The following is a 24,217-nucleotide window of genomic DNA, read 5'->3' on the forward strand; positions in this document are numbered from 1 at the left end:
CACAATCCCCTTGTCCAGTTCACACGTAGCATCCAGCCAAATTACTATATATACAATTAAATGAACACTTAAATGCATTGATAAAGAAATTATAAGTAATCTTGATATTGCTAGCTTGTAAACAGAGACAAGTATGAAAGTAATGTAGGCAATATTTGGAGAATTAGCATACTTTTTGTACTGTATCAAGAGGGTTCAATAACCATTTTTGAACATAACACTAATTTTTGCTGTACTCTGAGAGCAATGTATTACTCCCCTTTTCAGCTATTGCTTGTGATAGTTCTGTACCTGCCAATCTGTTTTCCTTGTCATATTTTACTTTCACCTAATACAGAATTCACTCTATTCACTGTATCCAGGTATTTTCACTCTCTCCACAGTTTCAGCAATAACTCATGTATATTACCAACATATAAAAAAACATTTTATAAATGTAACAGTGCTTTTAAAACCCAAGTGATAAAGAATAAAACCTGGACTTTTTTTTTTAAAATTATGTTGATTCCCACACATCTGGGGAAAGTCCTGTCTATTTCCATAATGTCTTCTTTCTACACATGGATGACTTTCATGCTTTTGAAAGGAAATGGATCTAGATAGCATTGTGGCAGTCCTAGGAAGCCCAAAGGGCACATAAACCGTGCAGACCTGGAACAGTGCCAGCAGCCATGATCTAACTCAACTGAAATTAGAGGGCAGCATTTGTCAAGATTATGCTCCACTTTCTGAGCAGGTGTGGCAAATAGAGCAGCTAAAAACACAATGCCTCTCTCTGCCTGAAATAATAAATTTTAAATTATAAAAATCAGTGGTTCCAAACTGAACATGTTTGCGTTCTCCCATACTTAGTGATTCTCAAGCTGTACTTTGATCATTTATTGTACTAAAGTCTGTAACACGCTCTTTACTATGAAGATTTTTCAACTCTCTTCCTATTGGTCCTGGAGTTAATAAAAACAGGACTTCTAATAACCAGAGCTCTTATGTTTTCTGTTCCCTTTACTCTGCCAAACCTCTGATGAAGTAGCATTTGTGTTATGCTGAGTCATCAAGTTATGCTAAAAATGAAAATGGAGCCTGACCCAAAAATTATGCTCAAAATATGCAAAGAATGGTAAGAAAAATAATAAGAGAAATTATGATTGCGACATACAGCTTGAATTCTTGCTTTGCCTACTGGAAACCACAATGCTTGTCATGAAAAGATCATGACAACTGCTATGCATTTCTCAACCAGGAACAAGCAATTCAGCAGGATTTTACTTCACATCCACACTTAATTGCAGAATTACTCTTCTAGTTTCCAAAGCATGATGATACATGCTCTAACTTTAGGATTTCTGGCATTGAATTTAGATTTTTACTACTACAGAATGTGGAAAGAATTAAGGAAAGGAATCAGTACTTTGACCCAAATTCTATTTGCCTTCCAGACTTCAACAGGGTAAATCGCTTGAGTAAAGGGAGCAAAACATGATAACTATTGAAAACCTTGTTTTCAGATTTAACTCATGATTCTCCATACATGAATTCAGTTTTAGAAATCCTGCAATGAACATTTAAGGCACAATCGATTTTTTGAGCTATTCTGCTTAGTTATTCATGGTATGCCTATATTGATATTATTTCAACATACTACTAATGAGGCATACCCCTAATTCCTGCAGGAAATATCTTCATCTGCATTTTTTCCCTTAGTCTGAGTTTGAATCATAACAATTCTTGGAATCTTTCTTCATTTTTCTTTGAAGCAGTTTCTTCACTTTCATGGGTTTTGTTTTTTAATTCACTTGTTTTTGTTAGTTAGCTAGTTTCCACAGGAAAGAAAAAAAAGCAGGAGAAAAAAATATGAAAACAGGGGGAAAAAAATAATTTCTTCTTTACTAGTAGAATAATGAGACTGCAATACGTATGATGCCAAAATCAAAGGGACTGAAAATCTGGAGGAAACCCAAGGCCATCTGGACACTAGTCTAAAGTTCAGCACTTTTGTGCTGGCCACAGCAGTTGTTGTTACTTTAAATCAAAGCAAATATGATGATTGTTGTTGTTTTGTTGCGTTTTTTTTTAAGTAACATCTCCATAAAAATAATTTTTTAATTATGTAACATTCTGTCAACACTCCAAGTGCAATTGCTACCTCCACTTTATTTATGTCCCTCTTTTGAACACCTCCTCTTTGAAAACAATCCTAGTACAAAACAGAACTGGATAAGAAAATTTTTTCACCCAGACTAAGTTGGATATATGATGCCTCTACAGAGTAAAAATGGATCAGGATGATCATCATATCCTGAGAAATTATCTTTACATACTTCCCCATCCTTCCCAGTGACATGAGAATGCAACCTAAACTTTTCACAACAGTGAAGAAATCTAGTAGGAGGATATGTAGCTACCTTTGAGACAGATTTTATATTGAAGACCTGCTCCTTTCACAACTATAATACAGCAATTAGTAATTATTCTAATGATAAATCCTGTGCTGCTACTTCAATTCTCCTGTGTGTAAAACACTGAAAGTTACAGGCTTTAATAAAATCTCAGGTTTATTAAAAAAAAAAAAAAGTGCATCTCTTCTTATCTATAATGTCCCACAAGCATTACTAATTTCTGTTCTTAGAGTGGAGATTTCTGCCAATCACATCAGCTGTTGGGGGAATTATTATATGGAAGCTCTAGATCAAAAATAATAGAAATACTATGTCTTTGAAGGGTTGTTTATTATTTATTTTTCTTAAAGTCTGATGGAAATACTTTTACACCCACCTTTTTATTGATGTAATATGGGTCCAGGTCTTCCAAGGGCTCGGACACCATTCCTGGAGGTATGTCACCGTAAATAAATGGCAGTGTCTTTCCTGCCTCCAAGTCACTGTTTGGCTTCGGGCCATCTTCATCATCATCATCTTTGCGTTCTTGTTTGGATTTTTGAGCTTTCTCTTCATTGATACGCTGTTCAATAGCTGCAAGGGATTCTCTTGTGAAGTAGCGGAAGCTGTCGGGTCCTGGTGGTACCAGCACTGATTGTGCCATCTTTTCATCCTGCACCTCTTAATTACTGTTTAGCCTCTCTCATAAAAAAAGTGCTAAAAAAATAAAATAAAAAAATAAAAAGAAACACAGAAAAAATTTAGAACAACACAGCTACCAACAATGCAAAGTAATATACCATAACAGAATTTTGTGGGGGACATCTTGTTAAATTCAGTAATTATCATCCAAGAGGAGGCAGCTGTGAAATGAATTTTTAAATTTGTTTTTATTTCAAGACAAACCATTTTCCTTTGCAGCTTGCCTCTTAGTGTTGTCTCAGAGGTATCAATTCTTAAAGCATTTAGTTTAAAATTCACTTAGTGCTTGCACCAATAGATGGTCAATTCTACAGGCTGATAAAAGAAGTCACATACAATACAATAACATCTTTTGCCTTTATCAAGGGTAATCCATTCCCATGAATAAAGTAGGAGATATTTTCTATTACATTCAGTGTGAGGAATCAACAGTTCTGAAGTATTTGGTTCAGCGTTGAGTGAGACTCCAGACAAGGTAGCTCCTTATTACCCTGAAAGCTACATCTTGGACCAGTCCTCCCTCTACCTATATGGACCAGAAATGACTCTTAGAATCCACTATTGCCGCGTAAGGCCAGAAGGATCAGTTGAAAACAATACAAGACGCTCCTTCTCTTTGAGTACAAATATGCTGCCTTTGCTGAACTGCCAGCTCAGGAAACAAGGTTCAGGCATAAGCACCTGTATTCAGATCTCCTGCTTGGCAACACACTGTGCACTGGAAGAATTGCTGAATTAAACAAAACTGATTCTTAATCATTACATCCCACACTTAGATCTTTTACATCTGATATCATATCAATTGTATATATATTTCACAAATTTCACCAGCAAGAGCAGGGTCATCTCTTCTTAATGAAGAAGAGGCAGGCAGTTCAGTTAAAAAGAACAGTGGAAAATATTCCCAATGCAAATACTTTGATCTGAAATTGCAAACAGGCTATCTGCTGCAGCCTACAAGAATTTTTCTCAAGCATCCTTCTGAGTAAGCATATTAAAAATATAGCAAATGCAATAAAATAACAAATTCCGAGTAAGACAATATACCCAGAAATAATAATCAGATTACAAAAGTTTGAATATAATCAGCCTGATCCTATTTTACTGTCTCACTTAGTACACATACCTCGGCACAGCCGCAACAAATTAATATTTTTGAAGGCTGTTAAATAAGCTGCAACATGATGCTTGCTCCTCCTTTTAAACCATATGCACACAGCCACTTACACCTACACAATCCACACAGATCCCAACTCCTGCAGGTCTCCCTGTGAGCATGCTCTTCCACTGCAGGCAAATGCACCTGGTGCATTCTGTCATGGACGGTCTGTACCAAACTGCTGCTGGAAGCCGCACTCACCACCAGCAGCAGAAAGGTTCACTAGGAAAATGAAAGTGGTCCTACAGCAGGATCCTGTTAGATTTTATTTCTAATTACAGAAGGGGAAAAAAAAAAAAAGAAAAAGCATAATTTTGTTTTAATACTGCAGGAAACAATTAAAAATTCATTACCAGTGAAGAATCTTGCAGTTATGTGGGTTTGGAATGGCACCAGGGAAGACTGCAGTTAAAATTCCATCATGCTTTTTCCTTTTTTTTTTTCCCTTTCTTCTTCTTTTTTTTTTTTTTTTTTTTTTTTTTTTTAATTCTCCCTTTACAGACCACACCTAACTTCCTGCTGAAGGATCCTGGTTATTGAAGTAAAGTCTGGCATTTCCTGTGTGAGCCTACTAAGTGCTGTAACTCTTATTGCCAGTAGATGGTACTGATATATATCATAAATTCTTAGAAATGGTAGAGAAATTTTGCATGCTTGCGTTTACTTAAACTGAGACTCTTGCACTAAAATTTATGATTTTATATAACCAGTCAAGTCTCAAGATTCTCAAAAATTCTTTTGAATACATAACAGCTACTGCTGATGTGACCATAGCTGTTAAAACTGTGAAAGTGTGAAAGAAAGAAAGTAGAAGGGATAGCGAAGTAAGAAAAATCAAAAAATGGAGGTTACACAGGCAGAGTATAACCTAAGCAATTGCTGAAACTGTATTATCAGCAGTCTGGATTATTTTAAAGTACAGGTAGCGCAAATATTCTAAAATAAATGCATACAATATGTTCACTGTGCATTCTTTCTGAATGCGGATCGGCCAGCAAAGGGAGGGAAGGAGGGCACTCCTGAGTGCTCCCCGCAGCAGAGATCCTGGACACAAGTCAGCTATTCTTGCTCCCTGCTGCAGCAGGTGGTTGGGAGCACTGTAAGCCACTCTCTGTGGCAAATCAGTAAAACACCCCCTTTGGGCCTCACTCCACCAAAACACCAATCCTACTTCTTTCCACCCTTCTGCTTGCTCTGTATTTTCCATGCCTACCAATTTTCATACTTTTTTCCTCCTGCTGCACCAATAAAACGTTTTTATCTCTCTCCTGCCTCACCATCAACCTTCTGCCCTTCCCTCCTTCTTTCACACATTTCACACTCCTTCCTTCCTCCAAACTTTTCAAACAAGACACATTGCTGTATCCATACGTTCAGACCTTCTGGCAGTCATTTACCCTCTGCTGTCTCCTTTCCTTCAGCCACAAAGAGGACAAAGAAAAAAGGTGTGAAAACTAATAAAAAGCAAAAGGTCAATCTAAAATGAGAGATGTTGGAGAAGGAATTAATAGAGTGGCTGAAGAAACATCACTGTGGCTTTGAAAAACAGACAGTGAAGAGAGGAGAAAATATTGATAATTTTTTCCTTTTGTAATCGTGGTGACAGAATGAAGAGTTTGACTTGGTCAAAATAAGATTTTTGAAATTTTCAGCAACCAAGACAAAATGTGCCAAATGAGAACTATAATTGAACCACATCAAAAGTATTGATTTGGTTTTGATTAATTTAAATATTACACAATACATTAAATAATGTTACAAGTGTTTTTAGAAAAGTGTTTCATTCTATAGGGGTTTCTATTTTCACAGATGATTCAAAGAAATAAACAAATAGTTTACAAATAATTCCATGAAACCAATTTTTTGGTAAAGAAGCTTGGGATGAAAACTCCTGGCTGTCTCTAATTAGGACTACAGTTTACTTGTGGCTGTTTTGAACTCTCAGAATAAGAGGATTATGAGGCAGCACAGATCCACAGGAGGAGTAGAAGAGCTTCTAACTACAAAAACATTTTAATTATTTGTTTGTATGTATAGGCAACTGCTTATGTATGAAAGTTACAGTAAACCAAGTACCTGAAAAGCTGGGCTAATTCACACAATATGGAAAAGGTGCCTGGTTCTTCCATTAATAGTAAATTAAGTGAAAGCATCTGATTATTTGTTTCTTATTGTAAGGGTCTGAAATTACCAGAGGTCTCATTTTGATTCCACCAGTGCTATACAATCTACAAGCACAGTGTGAGGAAGGACAGCAAAAAGAGAAGACAAAAAGGAAATAGCCAGGGGACATTGTATCCCATTGCCTTAAAGGCTTGGGTCTACAGTCTTATTAGGCTCTAAGGAAAAATGAACAAATATTTTGGAGATACAGACTACACAGGAACTGCAATATCAGCTTTGCAGTCTAAAAGAAAAATATACATACTTCTAAAGAAGAGACAACAGTAATACATCTAGAGAAGCTTGTAACAATCCTTAAAATATATTAGATATTACACATAGCTATAGTAAATTTAACAGATAAAATTATTAGTGATAAAAGGGAAAATTATTAAATCAAATAGAAAATATCAATGAAAACCCAATCCAACAAAGCCTATGTTTAAGAACTATTGTGCGAACATGGTAAAAAAATTGCCTAAAACATAAACATGAAATAAGAATAGCAATTCTGGTAATAAGTCATTCCAACTGCTGTCTAGCTTCCCACCTACAACCATGGGTACTTTTATCACTGACGGTATCCATCTTCCCTCTACTGTGGCATGTGTGAAAGCTTGAAATGGACCTTGTCATTTACTCATCTGGTGAAACACAAGGCCCACTGAGAGGGTAGAGATGAAGAAGTGTTCAGTGTCATATGTAAAGAAACTCTACCTCAGGGTGAATGATTTTTGACAGAATAGAGCCAAGAGAAACCTCCAAATCTTTTCCTGGTGAGAGCCTTCATTTACAGACAATCCTGATTAATAAAATTAGAAGGAAAACAGATTACCAGTTTTTTCCTCAGAAATGTGTAAAAAACTGTTCAATGGCAAAGCAAAGCATTAAAATGTGCAACTGGCAACTGGCCATCATTCTCTGTGGTTCTGTGATCGTTTTACTCTCCAGCTGTGTGTCCCTGTACGATATTAGATTGTCCCTAATTGCATGACTTTTCATTTATAGTTCTGAATTTCATCTTGTTCCACTAACACCAGTCATCAAGCTCATCTAGTCCTTTCTGTATAATAGCTTGCTCAGTCTTTGACAACGCCTTACAACTTTGTGATAGGAGCAAATTGCATTGGCATATTTCCATTTCTTTGCTGAAACAATAAATTAAATAAAATCTGTCCCAAAATTAAAACAGTGGCAAGCAACTTTGACCAAAGCATAGGTTACTGTGATACTTGCTGTAGTTTGCAAAATATGTTAATACTACTTTAAGACCTTTAATCTTAAAAACCCAATGCCATTAATTTTATGCTCTAAAATAAAACAGTATTTTAATTGAAAGAGCAAAAGAGACCTAAGTGGAGCTTTTTCCTCTTGTAAATAGTATCCATTTAATTGAATACATTGAATCTAAAGAACTCCTGTCACCTCTTCCCTCCATGATACTTACAATTCTTACTGTACTACTAAATTAATCATGGTGATCTAGGTAACTGAAAAACATGTTTGCTAGCTTTGAGATGACATGAAACTGGGAGGGCTACAAGTAAACTGGAGGATAGTATTAGAATTTAAAATGTCCTGACAAACAACAAAGTGGGCTCAAAAAGAGATGCAATTGAAGAAATTGAAGTTCTACATTTTATATTTAGACAATATGGAAAGAATTCAGACCACAGAAATAAAACATCCAAGGAAATGTAGGATCCATGAGACCCTACACCTGAAAGCTTCCAGGGAGATGCAAGATTTGAGCTCTTAACTTTACTTTGAAAAGATCAATTGAAGACACAATGACTGTCTTTATATGTCCAAAAAGCTTTTCCAAGGAAGCAAAGGAATTTGTTTTCTTTTTATCTAACATCCAGATAAACAGGTTGTTGTGTTAAACTGCAGCAAGAGGGTTTGTTAGCAAAACTTTTTACCAGTGAAAAAAGAGAATTAACAGAGTAGACATATGACAGTTTTTCAAGGACTTTAAGAAAAGCTAGACCTCAGAGGAAAAAGATCAGTAGTGAGCGTGAGTTTTGTAGCAAAACTGATCAGAATGAGAATCAAGAAACTTGTAATAGGCCTCCACTGTTTTAGGGTCTTAATAATAGTAGGTTTCTCATTGTTTAGTACTGCTTCATCTGTCATGGTTTTTCCCAGGCCTAAAGGAAGCCGTCAGCACTCCACGGAACTGCATGAAAGATTGCGTAACATGGGATTGCCCAGTTGGAAGGTAAAAGGTTTAGAGCTGGTGCAGTACCTCTGCTAAGATTTATGTTTTCACTGCTTCACTGCTGAAATTAGACAGCAAATAAACATCAGTCCTCCTGTGCCTGATGTTTGTGTGTCTCATACAATGCTCCACTGTCTGTTCAGTAGCCACAGGTGAGACAGAGGTCCCTTCATACAATATCAATGTACAGAACTTTGAACAGCAGGTGCTCCTGCAAAACAAATGGCTCTACAAGAGCTATATAAAAACACAGTTTCCTATACATTTTCCAACATTTTAGATGGATGTATAACTAGCAAGTGACCTTTGAAAATGCAGTTACTTGAAACCTTAAGCCAATATGAGATAGTTCTGTCAGAAAGGACAGATGCAATTTCCACCCACTCTTACCCTGCTCATTTCCCACTGTGTTGGCCTGAGCTTTTCTGCACCTCTGCATTTTAGCCAGATCAGCCTACTAGTCTGACTGAAAATTGTAAATAACTGGGCAGATTTCAGAAAGATCAAAGAGCTGATGCATCGCACTTCAGAAAAGGAATTAGGAGTCTTAATGTCTCGAGATGTCCACTCACTTTAGTGTGAAAAGGACTAGCTGGCTACCTTCAGTGTCCACCAAATCATCGTGCTTCACCTAAGTGCAAGCTCAAAAGGCTTAAGGCACCAGAAAATGAACGAATGGATCTCCAGAGCCTGAACAACAGAGCAGAACAGGGCCCTAACAAAGTTTGGCACAGATCCTTTACTTGGTGTAGAACCCAGTATAAGCAGAATAAAAAGGCAAAAAGAGTCACTAAAATGCCTAAATGCTAGCAAATCTAAGGCTACCATTGAGTTACAGCAGCCTCAGGATTGCTCTTCCAAGATCAGAAAGTGACCAGAACACCTGTTTCCTTTCAACATGGACATCAGGACAGCATTTTAAGAAAAATGTGCAGCAAGGATCATATAATGTGAAAACAGATATACCAAGATCCATACTAGGAAAGTTTGAGAGTCCTTCAAATAAATTTTTTTACTCTCTTTAAAACTTATTTCAGGAAACTATCCATAGGTCTCTGGCAAGATGTACTTCAAAGAATTATTTTTTAAAAATTGGTAAAAATCAGTTACTTGTTATCTTTAATTACTGTTAACCAATAATTGGAAATTACTTGCATTTGTTAAAGTTAAACAATTTTCCTCTTTTATCAGAAATGGCCTTTGAAAAATTGCTGCTTTTCAATCAAATGTCAGTGCATGAACAAAAAAGCTACTTGTCTTTCCAGATGAGGGGCCCTTAAATCCTTCCTTCTAGTTAGACAATTAGACAATCTGGATTTTTCACTTGATGAAAATACCATTCTTAACTTTTTTATTTACTACAGTGAGATAAGCTTTCTGCCAGACTGCAATGATCTTCTCCAGTGCTCCTTGACCACAGGAAAAAACCAAGGCTGACTTAAGAAAGGTTCAAAACAACAGTTCAAGTTTCCCTTGACAAAAAGAGAAATACTGTCTCCAAATCAAACAGCAATGTGGGAAGACAAAGAGTATTCACCAAATCCCTAATGAAGCTGCATAAGTGATTACAGCCTTTCAGCTATCTAGCTGCAGTGGGCTCTTCTTCAAATCAATCTTTGCCCTGATACACATAGTGAGAAACTATCCCCACAAGTAGAGTCTTGTGTGTCAGGCTAGAGATATATCCATTTTTAGTGTGTTTGTGTGGGGAGAGTGAATATACAATTCAAAGATGTAATGATAACAGAAGTGCCATATGTATGGGATGAGCTAGATATTTCCAGATGCCAGAATAGGAGAATGTGCTGACTACTTATGCTGTTAATAAAACATGCTGTGATTTCTTTCCTGACAAACCAGAACTCAGAATTTAGCATTCCCAGTATGGGCATTATGCAAAGATGTTTAGAATGAAATCTCCAATTAAACTTAACTACAGCATGGCTACAGAAAATTCATGTATAATTTATATCCTTCTGGATACACTGCACCAGGTAGATGGGAGATTCTAACATCCCCCAAACATCTGTCTAGAAATTTTGGATGAACAACATAAATCATTGTGGGACAAATTACTGTGGGTAATACTCTGTGATGCCACTTTTATAGCCTCTTACTGCATTCTGTTGCAAACACAACCTATGAATAAGCCTGTGCCTTATCAGTTATCGCTTACGTAAGCCCAGGCTAGGCTCCGACAGGGAAGCCGGGCGACGCTTCCCTCGAGCCAGGGACAAAGGGGCACGGACCGAGCCCTCCATCGCCATGAGCTGCCGCGAGCAGCCTCCACGTCCACACAAAACATTTCCACCCTCTCCTTGTAACCCGGCAGCGCCGACAGGGCGGGCGCTGCGGCGAGCAGGGAGCAGCGGGCAGCTTGCCGGGGAGTACGACAGGGGGAGCAGGGCGGAGCCCGCCGGGCGCCACCGCCCAGCCCGCCCCGCCGGCGGGCACCGCAGGTGCGGCACCGAGCGCCGCCCCGAGCCTCGGCCCCCTCCGTGGGCACAGCGAGGGGAGCCGGGCAGCCCGGTGTGGCTGGAAGCGCCGAGGCCGAGGGAAAAGGCGGCCGGGGAGGCGGCGGGGAGCGGCCGGGCTCCGCAATGGCGCGGCGCCCAGGGGAGGTTGCCAGGCAACCGATCCGGCGGCTGCGGCACCGCGCTGCGCGGGGGGAGCGCCGCCGCCCGCGGGCCCGGGGACTCCCGCAAAGCCTCCGCTGCCACACGGCCTGCTCCAGGGGAACAGCTGCCCCGCAGCCCCAGCCCGGCCCGGCCACACGGGAGCAGCAGGAGGGGGCGGGAGGGAGCAGGTGTTTCGGGCAGATAACGGCAGGAGAGGCACAAGTGGGGGGGTTGCTGAGGGGAACCCGCCCTCCAGAGCCACCGGCGAGGGCGAGCGGAGCCCCGCCGGGCGACGTTCCTCCCCGCTGTCCCAGGAGCCGAGCTGAGCAGCGATGGAGCCAAATTCAGGCTTCACCATCAGGGCGGGAAGAAACCGGGGGATCACCATCCCTCCTTCAGTTAGATTTGCGTGCCGTCTGTATTGGATACAGAGTCAGCCATGCTGCCTACTGCCTGCAGCCAGCCAATTCCCCTGCTCCGGGTGGGCGGGTGTTGTGGGGCTTTTTTAAATAGGAAACGGTGACTGTAAAACCATAGAAACGGACCTAGGGAGTGGGGTGCTGGGACAGTTTTTACATCATCTCCACTCTTTTCAAGCTGTTGGTATATTTTAGATAAAAAAATTAACCTCATCCGCTACATGCAAAACCCTTGGGTTTTGACTTGTTATATGTGAGAGGACGTGAGGGTGTACATGTCCTATTTGTAACTCTGCAAATTAAAGAGAACCTGGATCTGAACGGAGCATTTTCTAAATAGGCTTGAATTTGCAAAGATAGCTGACTAGTGACAAACAAAACTGCCTGTTGAGAAACTTCCAAACCCAAAACACAATAGGCACAGAAAGCGTGAGGACCATCCCACATGGGGGAAACAAATATCTCCATGGATAACAGATGAGAATTTCTCCCCCGGGAACTGCACTGACGCTGACAGGCTCCCTGCAGCTGCAAAGCACCAGCTGCCAAGGGGCTCCTGCAGGAGTTAATGCAGCTTGAAAGAAGCATTAACTCCCTGGATATCTATCAACCTTCAAGGGCAGGATGCCACAAAATGTTTCCTCATAAGCACTACTCATGCCCCTACTATGTAGCTGCACCTGGAAACACATCAAGGTCTCTAAAGGAGAGAATCACATGCACAAAAAAACACAACTACAAAAAACACATCTACACAGTACAACTTCCTTTCTCATTCATGGTCCCCATCAGATTCCCTTTGCCACTGGAATGGAAGAGCTGGCTTTGTTTCAGTAAAGTGCCACTTCAAATAAACTAGAAGCAAAGTGGTTTCACTGATTCTGGAAATTAAGTCACAGATGAGGTCCCATATTTACTTTTAAATATTCTTTTAGTCTTATGATGGTTCATGGTTGGCGGTTCTTACTATATCCTTAGGGACAGAGTGCAGATGGGTCCAAGCCAGCTACTGGTTACAAGTTGTGATGTCTCATGCTAATTGCAGATGGGGCTGATGGTACTGTTTATTACTGAGATACTTGACACTGACCTATCCATTTTCCTTTTATTTTTTCTTCTTCCTCTCTTGCTCAGTTATGCTAAACTTTAAGTGCTGGGGCTAAAATTTTACATTTTTGCCTCAGACCAATTTTTGGAGGGAAGCTTCAACTCAAATGAAACTATTTCTAAGAAAAAGGCAATGTATATGTATTTACCCTTAAAATTTTATACCAATTTTCAAAGCATGAATAAGTCACATTCTGAGTTTGGGACTTTTTCTTTTGGACTAGTATCTACAATACTTGCCTAGAGTTGAAAATTTTTGAAAAATTAGTTTGCATGTATTTGAAAGAACATCGCAGAGATTTAAAAGTGTGAATTACAGAGATAATGCATTTTTCTGTTTATGTTTCATTGTCCATCTGAGGGCATTTTCCTTCAACTGAAGTCTGTCTTTGTGGACTCTGCTGACCCAGGAGTGGGAATGCTTTCATCTTTTTCTTCTAGATCATTTCTATGTTCGTTATTAAAGAAACCAAACCAAACAAACAAGAAAAAAAACCCATAAAAACCCAGAAGGAAATACAGAAGGAAAAGGGGGCATTTAGGAGAAAAGGGAGACATATCTCAGACTGAAGACCGGCAGCATAAGAAACCTCCAGGGAAATGATACGTGTAAGAACTGTCTGCCTGGATAAAGCAACTGTCTCAAAATTGGCTGCAGTAGTCCTGCAGGCTGGTTGCAGAGATGTGAAAAATTCAAAGACTTGTAGATTATTATGATCATAAAGTTCATCTAGGTTGATCAATTTGAATACAAAGGAGACCAGGCTGGGGAGCAGAAGCAGGGGGAGGAAGCAGTATAATGGAGAAAGCAGACATAGGAGAAAGCAAAAAAGCTTGGGTTGAATGGGCAAGAGAGGGAATAAAAACCTGAGATAACTGGACTGGAATTAATTGGAAGGATGGACAAAAAATGTGGAAATGAGTTTATAAATGTGACAGGAGCTCTGTGAAGTATGTGTAAACATGTATTCAATAACTCACTCATATGTGTATCAATATGGTCTCCCTAAAACTGTGTATGAACATGCCCATAAAAAGTCCCTATTACTGTAGGAAAAAGGACTGAAATGACAGCATAGAATTGAGGTCTGCTTTAGTTTTAGTGCATTTGTCAGGAGATACTGTAATGCAATGTTCAGTGTCTGATGTAGTATACAATATGGATGAGCTCTTAAAAGCAGTGAGATTTGTTTTGGAGGAGAATTCCTTGATTCGTTGGTGCTGCACAGGCATCAGGAGAAGTGACTAGTGGGAAGGGGAAAAGAAGGATGATAACTCTGTGTCCTTCATGCAAGGTCTGTGTGCTGTTTTGGAGAACTGGCCATGCCACAAGTAGGTTTTGCCTTCTCTGGCATTGGATGCCTGTGTCTATTGGCATCTGCATCTAAGCCAATCTGAACTTTCCTATTTCTGGAGAAAAGTAGGTCGTGTAAAAGGCAATTCTTCTGACCTGTTTCAGATATCTACCTTAAGATGAGGCAAGTTGTGCCCTAGAAGTGCCTGTCTGTCAGGACTGACTAGAAGGGGCAAGAGATGAGTACTCAGTACTGCCTGATGGTAGGCAGTTCACTCAAACTGCTGTTTTCACAAGTAGCTACAAATCATGGTTTCTAGAATGTAAAGACAGCCTTAATTCAGTGTTCCACAGCATACTTTTAATGTGATTTTTTTAAGTGTGAAATATTTAGTAGATCCTTTTACTTTCACACCTCCTTACTAAATATCAGCCACTTATTTTGCACCTATTACCATTGCTCCCATTTTGTGTTTTAAGAAGCAGAGTCACGTGTGGTTTAGGAACCAGAATGATGTATGAAATATATGGGGTCTGCATTCTGATACACATTGACAGAGATGGGGGAAAATTGAATATTCCTGTTGTAATACTGAACAATATGTATTAATTACTGTAATTTTAATGGTTATTATGTATAACAGTTCTGCCAACTGTCCAAAGCTTCACACTACAGGCATCTCTACAGCTGAGTAACTATGTATTTTAAATGAAGATGTCATCAGTAGGAGACACATAAGACTGGATGCATATTCAAAATTTGGCAACCAAAAGGGAAAAATTAAACCAACCAGCATGAAATTACATCCTATGATGAGTAATATGGTTGTTGATTTGTGCAGAATGTGGCCAAATGGTTATATAGGATTCCCAGACCATCATACAGGAACTGTTAGAAAGCTTAAGAGCTGCCCCTTCATCCCCTCCATGTCCCACGCAAAGGCAGAGAGCAAATATCATCTCTACTCCCCAGTGACCTGCATGCTTCTTTCCCTGGGTAATGAAAAGCTCAGTCAGATATATAACATTAAAAAGCATTAAACAAGTCTCTATTAAATTTAGAAGATTTCCTTTTTGCTCTGAAAGGAAACAGAGTAGTTAATTGGCCCACAATTAAATAGAAATGCCATTAAAAAAATCCTGAAACAGTTTGCCAGGCCCAGTTTCTGTTTGCCTTTTATAGCGTTCTCAAAACCTGTCATATCAAGACATAAACTGAAAATATTCTGAACGCTATGAAAACATCTTTATGGATCAATTTATCCTGAGGGACAATGTGCCTATGGCCGACACATGCAGTTAAGTAAGAGCAGGAAGGTACTATCACTATTGCATCAAGAAACTTGAAAGGCCTAAGGGAGCAATGCAGATTCAAAAGTGCAGGATCAGAGGGAATGGTTATGAGTGCTTACTCTGATATTCTGCCCACTTTGGATTATACCAGTCCCCTGATTTAAAAAGAGTCTCAGCTGAAACACACCAACTTAATGAGAAACCCTTAGTAAGTTACCTTATGGCAACGTACTATTGAAATGACATGGATGCCTTGTTTCATACTCGGACATCGCTTTCCTGGGTAGTGATGTTAGGAAAATAAGAAGTGCTACAGAAGTATGGAAATGTGCCAGAAATGGAAATCTGAATACTTACATCATATATCTGCCCAAAACTAATTTTTTTATAGCTCCTGATTGTTTTCATAAGAGGGAGAAAACAATTAACAGCTTTAAAGTTCAGTCTCTTTTTTTAAAAAAATGCAGATTCAGTTTCAAGGTAACTTGATTAAAAAAAAGGAGTGGAGGCTTGCTCATTATAATATTTTATAACTATGGGGAAAAGAAGGATTGCTGAGGACAACCTACAAAATTCTAGGCTAAAATAAAACTGCAGCAAATTGTAACCGGACTATTTGAAACTGAAATTTGTTCAGTGGAGTTTGATAATTTTTTTCCAGTTCAGAATAATTTCCTAAATGTATGGGGTTTTTTATGTACTCAATTTGCATTTGTTGGTACATGTGAATAAAACAACAGAGCAGATGCTGAAAACCTCCTCAGGAGAGTTTTTCCATTCCCACTATGTTTGAGCCAGCAAAACAGGTTCTGATTAGAGGGAATACAGGAGCTCCCCAAAGAGTTCTTAGAAGTATTCCTTGGTCACAGCATCACCTGCAGCCTGGAGCTGTACCACTGCAAGGACGATTTCCCACAGGAGCTGTGCATACCCGCTGCTCACATCCATACAGAAACATGGATACACAAGTCAATATTTCCTTTGCAATGTAATCAACTTTTTTCATATCAACTCAATTTGTATACCCTTCTAAAATTTCTATTTCCCCCACCTTACATTTGACTGTGTTTTGCCCATCAGACACTCTTCTCTAGATTCCCACATGATATTTCCTCTTACCACAACTCCACAGCCCTTTACCCATCCTCACAATATTTATACCAGCTCACCAGCTCACTCCATTTCTGCATCATATCCTTCATCTTTCTCACTAAGGACAGATTATTTTGAGAATGTGTGAATCCATGAAGTGAGGTCAATACTGAGAAAAGCTATATAATCCCTTTCCCAGCAATGGAGATCACTTCTCCAGAGTTCCCAGCCTCTGCCACTCCAAAGAGCAAGATATCAGCATGAGTAATAACACCCAAGTGTCTCATATAACATTAAAGGTCATCATCACCATCATCATTCCCTGAGGCTTATGTTCATTTTTTTTTCCCCCTAAAGAATACTACTGGAGTAAAGTACCAGATTTCTCTGGTAGGAGAAATCAGCTTAGCTTTGAGGGCCAAAGCTTTGCTTCAGATGAAAAGATCCAAGAATTTCATCTGGCAAAAGCACAAGTATCTTTTTATGGTCACAAACATAAAGGCCGTGAAGCACTTTAAATGTTAACTATTACTGAAAATAACATAAAAAATTTTGGAACAATAAGTCTTGAAAATGTTATGACTGTTGCATATGTTTAGCCAACATAACTACAAAAGCAAATTCTGCAAGATATAAAATGTTATTCTGTTCCAAAGTGAGTCTTTTAAGTGTGGCCCAGTAACATGTACTGTCTATTTCTTTCTAATAAAATTGACTTCCTTAAAGGTTTCCATCTTCCCGTTGTTTCTGAGAGTAAAATTTGGTGCTTTTCATTTCATCTATTAGTATTTTCCAGAAGCCAAATGAAAGTAGAACTCAGCCTGCATCCCAGTATTTTCAAAGCATATTCTCATTGCTTCACTAGGAGAACTTTTCAGCAGTATTATTGTGGTACTTGGGATGCTGTTTACTGTCAACACTTTTGTAGTGCTACCCATTTCACAAAATGGAAACCAGGTTCTGCACTGAAAAATCTAACCTGTGTGAATGCATTTGCACAGGGTGCTTGTGCAGCCATCACCAAAGCCTCAATCTGCAAACAATCGTGCAGTGTTTGCCCCATGTCTGCTTTCAGGTTAACACAACTACAGATGGAAGATTTTTTCATCCTGCCTGGTGTCAGTACTTATCTTGTAGTTTCCATGGTTGCATTATTGACTTTCAGAGAGGAGAAAACACATGGAGCTCACACACTCTACAAATACACCTGTTAAACTCTTTGGATACAACCTTGTGTGCTACAGTGCCAGTTAAAATAACTTTGCCAGAAACTTCCAGGAGGGCAGACTTATCTAACAAAGCTTACCTTGTGGCCCAAGAAGTAGGATTTTCCACTCATTTGGCTTTGGTACAAATGTTTACTTATACACAAAAGACAACTAGCATACTTAGAGATAGGCTGTCAAATTTCAGCTATCCTGGGCAGAGACCTTGTTTCATTATAGTGCTTGTCTAGAAATTTGCCATGTATTTGCCTTTAAACACATAGTTTGTTTACTGTGTGCTGGCACCTGTTTATGTTTTGTTAACTGCAAATCCCAGTGTCTAGACAAAGGACACTTTTTTCTAACCTTGCTCCCCACAGTTTATGATCCATGAAACTCTGGCCACTGTTTTTCTTGAGATCACAGACTGTCAATTTTTTTGCCTGTATCTGTCTCCATTTTGTATACATGTATGGAATCTAGCTCCTAATATATCTGTTATCCTACTGAGACAAACGGGTGAGTCTAGAACACAGTGTATTGCTTTAGAGAACTTGAGTCAGACTTCTAATTTCAGAGTGAGTCATTTACATTTATCATCAAACAAAACTACATTGGGATCAAAGTCTGTGGAGGATTTTGCAGTTACACTGAGGTTGGTGAGACATGGTGAAGATGGTATAGAAAAAAAATGATGCATAATTACCTCCCATTCAGATAGGAGGACTGTTTCTGCCCCACTCTGAAAGCCTGCTGGTAATAATTCAACTAAAGCAACATTCACCATGATGTGAGAGGAATGACAGCAGTAGATGGGGAAACATTGTAGCTTTAACTAAGTTAGCTCAGTATCGGTGACCAGAAAGCTATGGAGCCAGAAGTTAACAGGCCAAAATAATCAGGTAGGCTTGTACAGTTCCATACAGCACAAATGCTGCCTTTGAAACCAAAGTGCTAAGCTGAAGGCTGGCTGGACCTGCTGCCACCCTGCTTTTACTGCAGTCTTGAACGGTACCCAATATTTTGGCTAGAGCAGGTGGTTTGGCATCTGAATTACTCAAAAGCTGTATGTTACAACTCCATTTAAGACCAGACAATCAGCACCTTATGGCATAAAACAAAGGCACCCCCTTTCATATGACAAGGCCACATCAGAAAATCCCTTGCTGTACGTTCAAAACCTGGACATCCATAATCTCAAAATGCATGCCTGCTCATGCTGTCTGTCATCAGTTTGTGCAGGTAAGGTAGCTGTAACCTGCATGGAACAATCATTATCTTATTGAACACAAGCCTCTTCCTTGGTGAAGGCAGTTTGCATTTTTAATGCATAATGGCAACCACCTGTGAGGATCTCCAGAAAGATGGTGAGGATCAACTAGCATTAGCTACAACAATAACTCATCTGGCCAAAATCAGCGAAACCAAGCAAAGAATCAAGCAGCAAGAAGGATCACAAGTGCACAAAGCCTAAGAAAATTTCACACAGAACAATCACTGAACTTCATCTCGAGAGACATAAAAAGAAGTTATTGCTAATTTTTTTATTTTTAATTTTTTTTCCCTTATAATATGGACAGCCTGACAGAGTTTTGTTTGCTTAATGTTTCCATTATGTGAATCACTTCATAATGCTTTCAGCTTTGCCAAATATTGATTGTTGATACTTGATTTATTTCTTTAATGGCGCTATAAATGGTGAAATACTTCCTTCAATGAAAATAGAAAGTAAATATCAACTTCACAATGCAGATTCATCTATCCTCTTTCCATCTGAATGCTTATAACAAAAACTTCACCATTAAATAGAAAAAATACATTTTTAGTCTGCTTATTGGAAAAACTGACAGTATTATTTCCCTAATCTACAAGTTTAAAAAACAACAGGCAAGAATGATGAATCTATATTGTTGTTTTTTTAATAGGAAGATTAAAAACTGGGTTTGTGTTTATTTAATAAGCATGGTGGTAATACTGCAACATTAAAATGTATTTCCAGCCAGTTTTTTTGAGAGCTTTTGCTACAATCTATTTATTCTGGATTGTATCAGGTAGGCTGCTCAGGCAATATGAGTTTGAGTCTTGTTGCTCCTGTTTAAATTTATTGAAATCTGGCCATTTAACATGTCTCTAAAATAATTTCTAGATATGCTCAGAAAAAGCTTCTTAGCAGCTTGTAATAAATACTTAGAGAGCTGCCATGTGTTGGCTGTGTTTCTACATTAGCAGCCCCTTCAGCACAGTTAATACTGAGAACTTCTGAGGCACCCAGCACTGACAGCTGGAGTGGAAGCAAAGCCCTTCTACTGGTCCCAGACCAGTCAGAGACAGAAAGAGGAAGCAGCTGAACTTCAGTTGGAGGTAAGGGTAAGAAAAGGAACAATAGTAGGTTCAGAAGCAAAAATAAGAGAGGTAAAGTTGCAAACTTGCAATTTGAACTGAAGAGTGTGAATATAGTTATTCAATGTTTCTTTAAATTGTTCTCTGTCAGTATTTTGGTCCCAAACCTTCTTTACAGGATATCTTCCCAAGTACGCATTAAGTACAGAATGATTATTTCCTCAGCTTTTTTTTTTTTTTTTTTAATTCGTAAGGCATTTAGTAATTCCCAACATCATTTGCCTCTCCTCCTTCCCACCTCTAGGAAATGAGGTACATTATTTGTCTTTCAAAGACAGTAACAGAGGAACAGGAGATACAAGTGATCATTGGCAGAAATGTCTTCTAACCCAGCATTTCTAAGACTGGTGGGTGTCCATGAAATGAGAGAAGGTACAAGAAATGAATTTATTCAAGTGACTTCAGGAAGCCTCTAGAAAGGAGGCCCTGGGATTCCTTATGCCTGCTTGGCAGGCTGGGACCGAGGGCAAAGAGAGAGGAACATGAAGGCTCTGATGGGCAAGAGGCTGCTTCCACTCAGGGGGAGTGCAGGACCAGGGTCTGCAGCTGCAAAGGATCCACTGTGGTTTGGAGAAGCCTGTGGGAGCATGTCTATGGCCTTAAAACATTGGAAGCAACACAGTGAAAATCTTGCTTGAGATTTTTTTGTGCTCCCGCTGAGAGCATAACAGGATTACGGTTGCGTTTGTTGCTACCAGGTATGAGTCAAGCAGATAGACTATATTAGATTTCAGTGTTCTCTCCATCCCTTGGGTGGGAGAGTTTTTAGGGCTCCTTGGGGGTGGAGCAGGGCTGCAGGTAGTGACCACACAAATCTGTTCATCCAGATCTGAGATGAAATCAAGGAAGCAGCCCTGGCAGCATAACTGATGCTGTTCTTGCTCTTGCTGCAGGGTGGGTACACTGGTCTCTGCTGTTGAGATTTGATGCTTACATGAGTACAAAGTACACTTAATTTAGAGTAATTCAGTATTCAAAAGTAACAAGTAGGCTTTAATAGCCCCTATACTTAAGTTTCACACAACATATCTTTCTCTTAGGGTCAAGTTTTGCTTGAACTCCTTCAGAAATATCCAACTTTATTCCTAGTCAAACATATCTGGATCAGGCTTTGATATGATACAGCCATTTATGTGCCAAGACCTAATGTTCACAATAAATATATTCAAAATCTGTAAGAATTTTGCTTCAATATTTTCCTTTAAGGGTTATGATAACTCAATTGATTTTCTTTTTATTTTTTTAAACAGAAGAGTTCATCTAAAGATTACCTTTGAAGCTACATGCCCATTTGACCTAATAACTGCATTTTATGAACACTGCAATATTTCTGTTATTACAAATATTTTTTCTTTGAAAATTGGTGCAGTTTAAAAATCAAGAGAACAGAGCCAGGTATTTATCCGCTTCCCTAATATTGAGAATGTGAGTCATCCCATTGACATGTCTGTTTGTTGTTGAAGTGGGGCCTATAGACATATGAGAGCATAATTATTTAATGCATTTGTCACCAGAGGAAATAGCAGATCATTTGGACATGATCATTCATCATTTCTCCAGATCCGTTCAATAATGAAGGAACCTTTACCATCTACTGAAGAGACCTTCAGACATTGCAATGGCTCAGCCATAACCAGATAATGCATATTGAAAACATTGATCAGAAAAATGCAGCTAAGCAGGCAACCTGCAGAGATGGCGAGAATGTGTGTGAACCTTCTTAATGTTTCACTTGTATCTATGGAATCATCTAAAGCCAACACAGCATCGAGCATTCAAATCCCAAAAGGCAATTTTCTGTTGCTTCACTAATCACCACAAAAAGAAAAAAGTTTGTCTTTTCACAGGTGTGTGAAAATTTTGATGAAGTGCTACTTACCACCTTATAATAGAAAGCAACAGGGAAAAAACTGATTGCACAGTCTCTGTATTTTTCACAACCTGGTTATTGAGACCCTTCTCTGATCTATGACTTTGTAAGTCAATGCATTTCTGTGTTGTTTTTACCAACTAAAACCATTATTGGTGTAATGAAGAGAAGGTAGAAAAAAGACCAGAAGGTTTGAAAGAAGAGTCAGGGGGTGCTGCATGAGCTTCCCACCTCCTGAGTCATTCTGCTGTCTCTCCCAGTGGGTATCATGCTTCTAAAAAAATAATGAAAGGAATATTTTTTTCTCTCTCATGCAATATGGAGTGAAGTTTCAAAATAAAAATTTCATTCTTATATATAAAAAAACAAGTCACAAAACAGATGTGTTTCATATGGTATATGCAGCAGTGCAAAACCATGTTTAGTCACAGACAAGTCCTCCATTCTGTCTTCCATCAGGGAGAGGCTGTTTTGGGAGATGAGGGAGGGGAGAATCCTATAAATCTCCTATGCCTCACAGAAAAAAAATTGATGAATTTATGAAGTAAAGACAGCCTCACACTGAAAATGCTATAAAGAAGCAACAGTACATCTCTGCATCAAAATTGTGCAATCCCAGAGATGCAGTTGTGTGCTTTAAAAGACATTCAAATTTGTATTCAGAATACAGCACCAATATAGCCTCCCACAGAAAAAGAAAACACTTGTGGATGACCACCTTAAAACAGCAGCAACAAATTGCCACAATTAAGATGAAAACCACAAACTCAAAAATAATTCCTATTATGAACATGCACGCTTAAAAAACATAGGACCAGAAAGCTGCAAAGAGCAACATTATTTTTCATAATTGTGCTAAGACCTGATTGAATGCTATGAAAAATCCATGCAGTGGCAAAGATGGCTATTATTTCCTCTCCTCTTGCTCTATTAATATTAATTGAAAACTAGGTGTGGCACCACAAGAGAAGAATCTTGGTAAAAACCAGCTAGAATTTGTTGGCTTTTAGCATTCTAATTAAATATAATGTTGTCTTACCTGATTAAAGGAGGATTAAAAATCATAGCATAAGAAATATCCATACACTTGTAGATAGATGATGAGAGGCTCCTTCTACTGCAGGTACAGGTTCCTGGGCAAAGAAGCTTGTAAACTCTTGATTTCACTGAAATGAAAAAGGAAAGAAATGAAGAACCTCCCCATAAAAGCAACAAAGGAGCCTCTGCAGTATTCTGTAGTCTCTTCGCCTGCTTCCTGTTCTGAGATTCACTCCTTGAATCCCAGCATCGATCAGAAAATTGGTCGTGGGGGAAAAAAAGGAGGGGGGAGAGCGGAGAGGGAGGAAACGAAGCGGCAGCGGATTCCGTGCTGGCTCCACCTCCTGGCAGGACCGAGCGCGCTGGAGCCCGCACACCCTGCCCGCACAGCTTGAGCACCGCGGTACCCTCGAGTACACAGCTTTAACTACAGGAACGGCAACACTGAGCAGTCCTTACCAATTCCTGACAACTGCCTTAACATTTAAAGTACACAACACGATTTTTTCTTTTTTTTGTCTTTTTTTTTTTTTTTTTTTTTTTTTACAATGAGGTAAATATTTGAATACATCAGTATACACATAACTGCAGAAAACTCAAGATATCTTTATTTTACTATGTACTAATGCATGTTCTGTTTAGAAATAAATCATTCTTTGTGCACTACTCCCCACTACAGATATAGTGGCTAGTAAGTGTGCAGATTTTCTTCCTTTGATTATTAATCCTGCAAAACACAAATGACATTTATATATTTATTGAAAGCCAGAAGAAAAATAAAGTTGTTAAGTAAGACAGAAGGAATGAATGTTTGGATGTAGCAAGAACTATTACATTATTGCTCAATAAAGAGTGTTTAGGGTGAGTTGTTTTATTTACTTTAAACCAAGGTTCCATTGCATTTTATAGCATCTTAGAACTGATCTTTGGTATTCTGGATACTTTTAGTTGTAAAAGACTAATGTACAAATTGACTGCCTCACCCCAGTTGTCTCTAGCCACAATTCCTATAATAGCAGTGTTGGATTTAGTGTTACTAAAGGATACCTTACACTGGAATGCTGTGTAGCTGACTGTTTCTACTTTTATCTTCTATTTCTATCACGTACACCTGCTCTGTCACATCACACAGCTAGCAGCCACCTGCATGTGGGGTTGGCTCAGCAATTCCCAGCTGTGGAGGAAAATTTAATCATACCAAAACATGGGGCCTGGGGGAGGAGACAAGTGCAGAGTTAACTAGGAATGGATCTAGATGAAA

At 39.0% G+C, this 24,217-nt stretch overlaps 1 protein-coding gene across 4 annotated transcripts in view; it reads right to left on the bottom strand.

The window, feature by feature from the left end:
* Window positions 1–23,214, bottom strand: part of SCN2A (sodium voltage-gated channel alpha subunit 2) — a 73,574-nt gene extending 50,360 nt beyond the window's left edge. For all 4 annotated transcript variants that reach the window (XM_064717631.1, XM_064717629.1, XM_064717632.1 and 1 more), the window contains exons 1-2: window positions 22,958–23,214; window positions 2,773–3,092 (exon numbers count right to left, since the gene is read on the bottom strand). In XM_064717631.1, coding sequence (XP_064573701.1) covers window positions 2,773–3,039 — 267 coding nt within the window. In that variant the 5' untranslated portion in view covers window positions 3,040–3,092; window positions 22,958–23,214. The remainder of the gene's footprint in view (window positions 1–2,772; window positions 3,093–22,957) is intronic.
* Between the last annotated feature and the right edge of the window lie 1,003 nt (window positions 23,215–24,217).

This window comes from Zonotrichia leucophrys, chromosome 7, assembly GCF_028769735.1.
Source record: "Zonotrichia leucophrys gambelii isolate GWCS_2022_RI chromosome 7, RI_Zleu_2.0, whole genome shotgun sequence".
Classification (NCBI taxonomy): Eukaryota; Metazoa; Chordata; class Aves; order Passeriformes; family Passerellidae; genus Zonotrichia; species Zonotrichia leucophrys.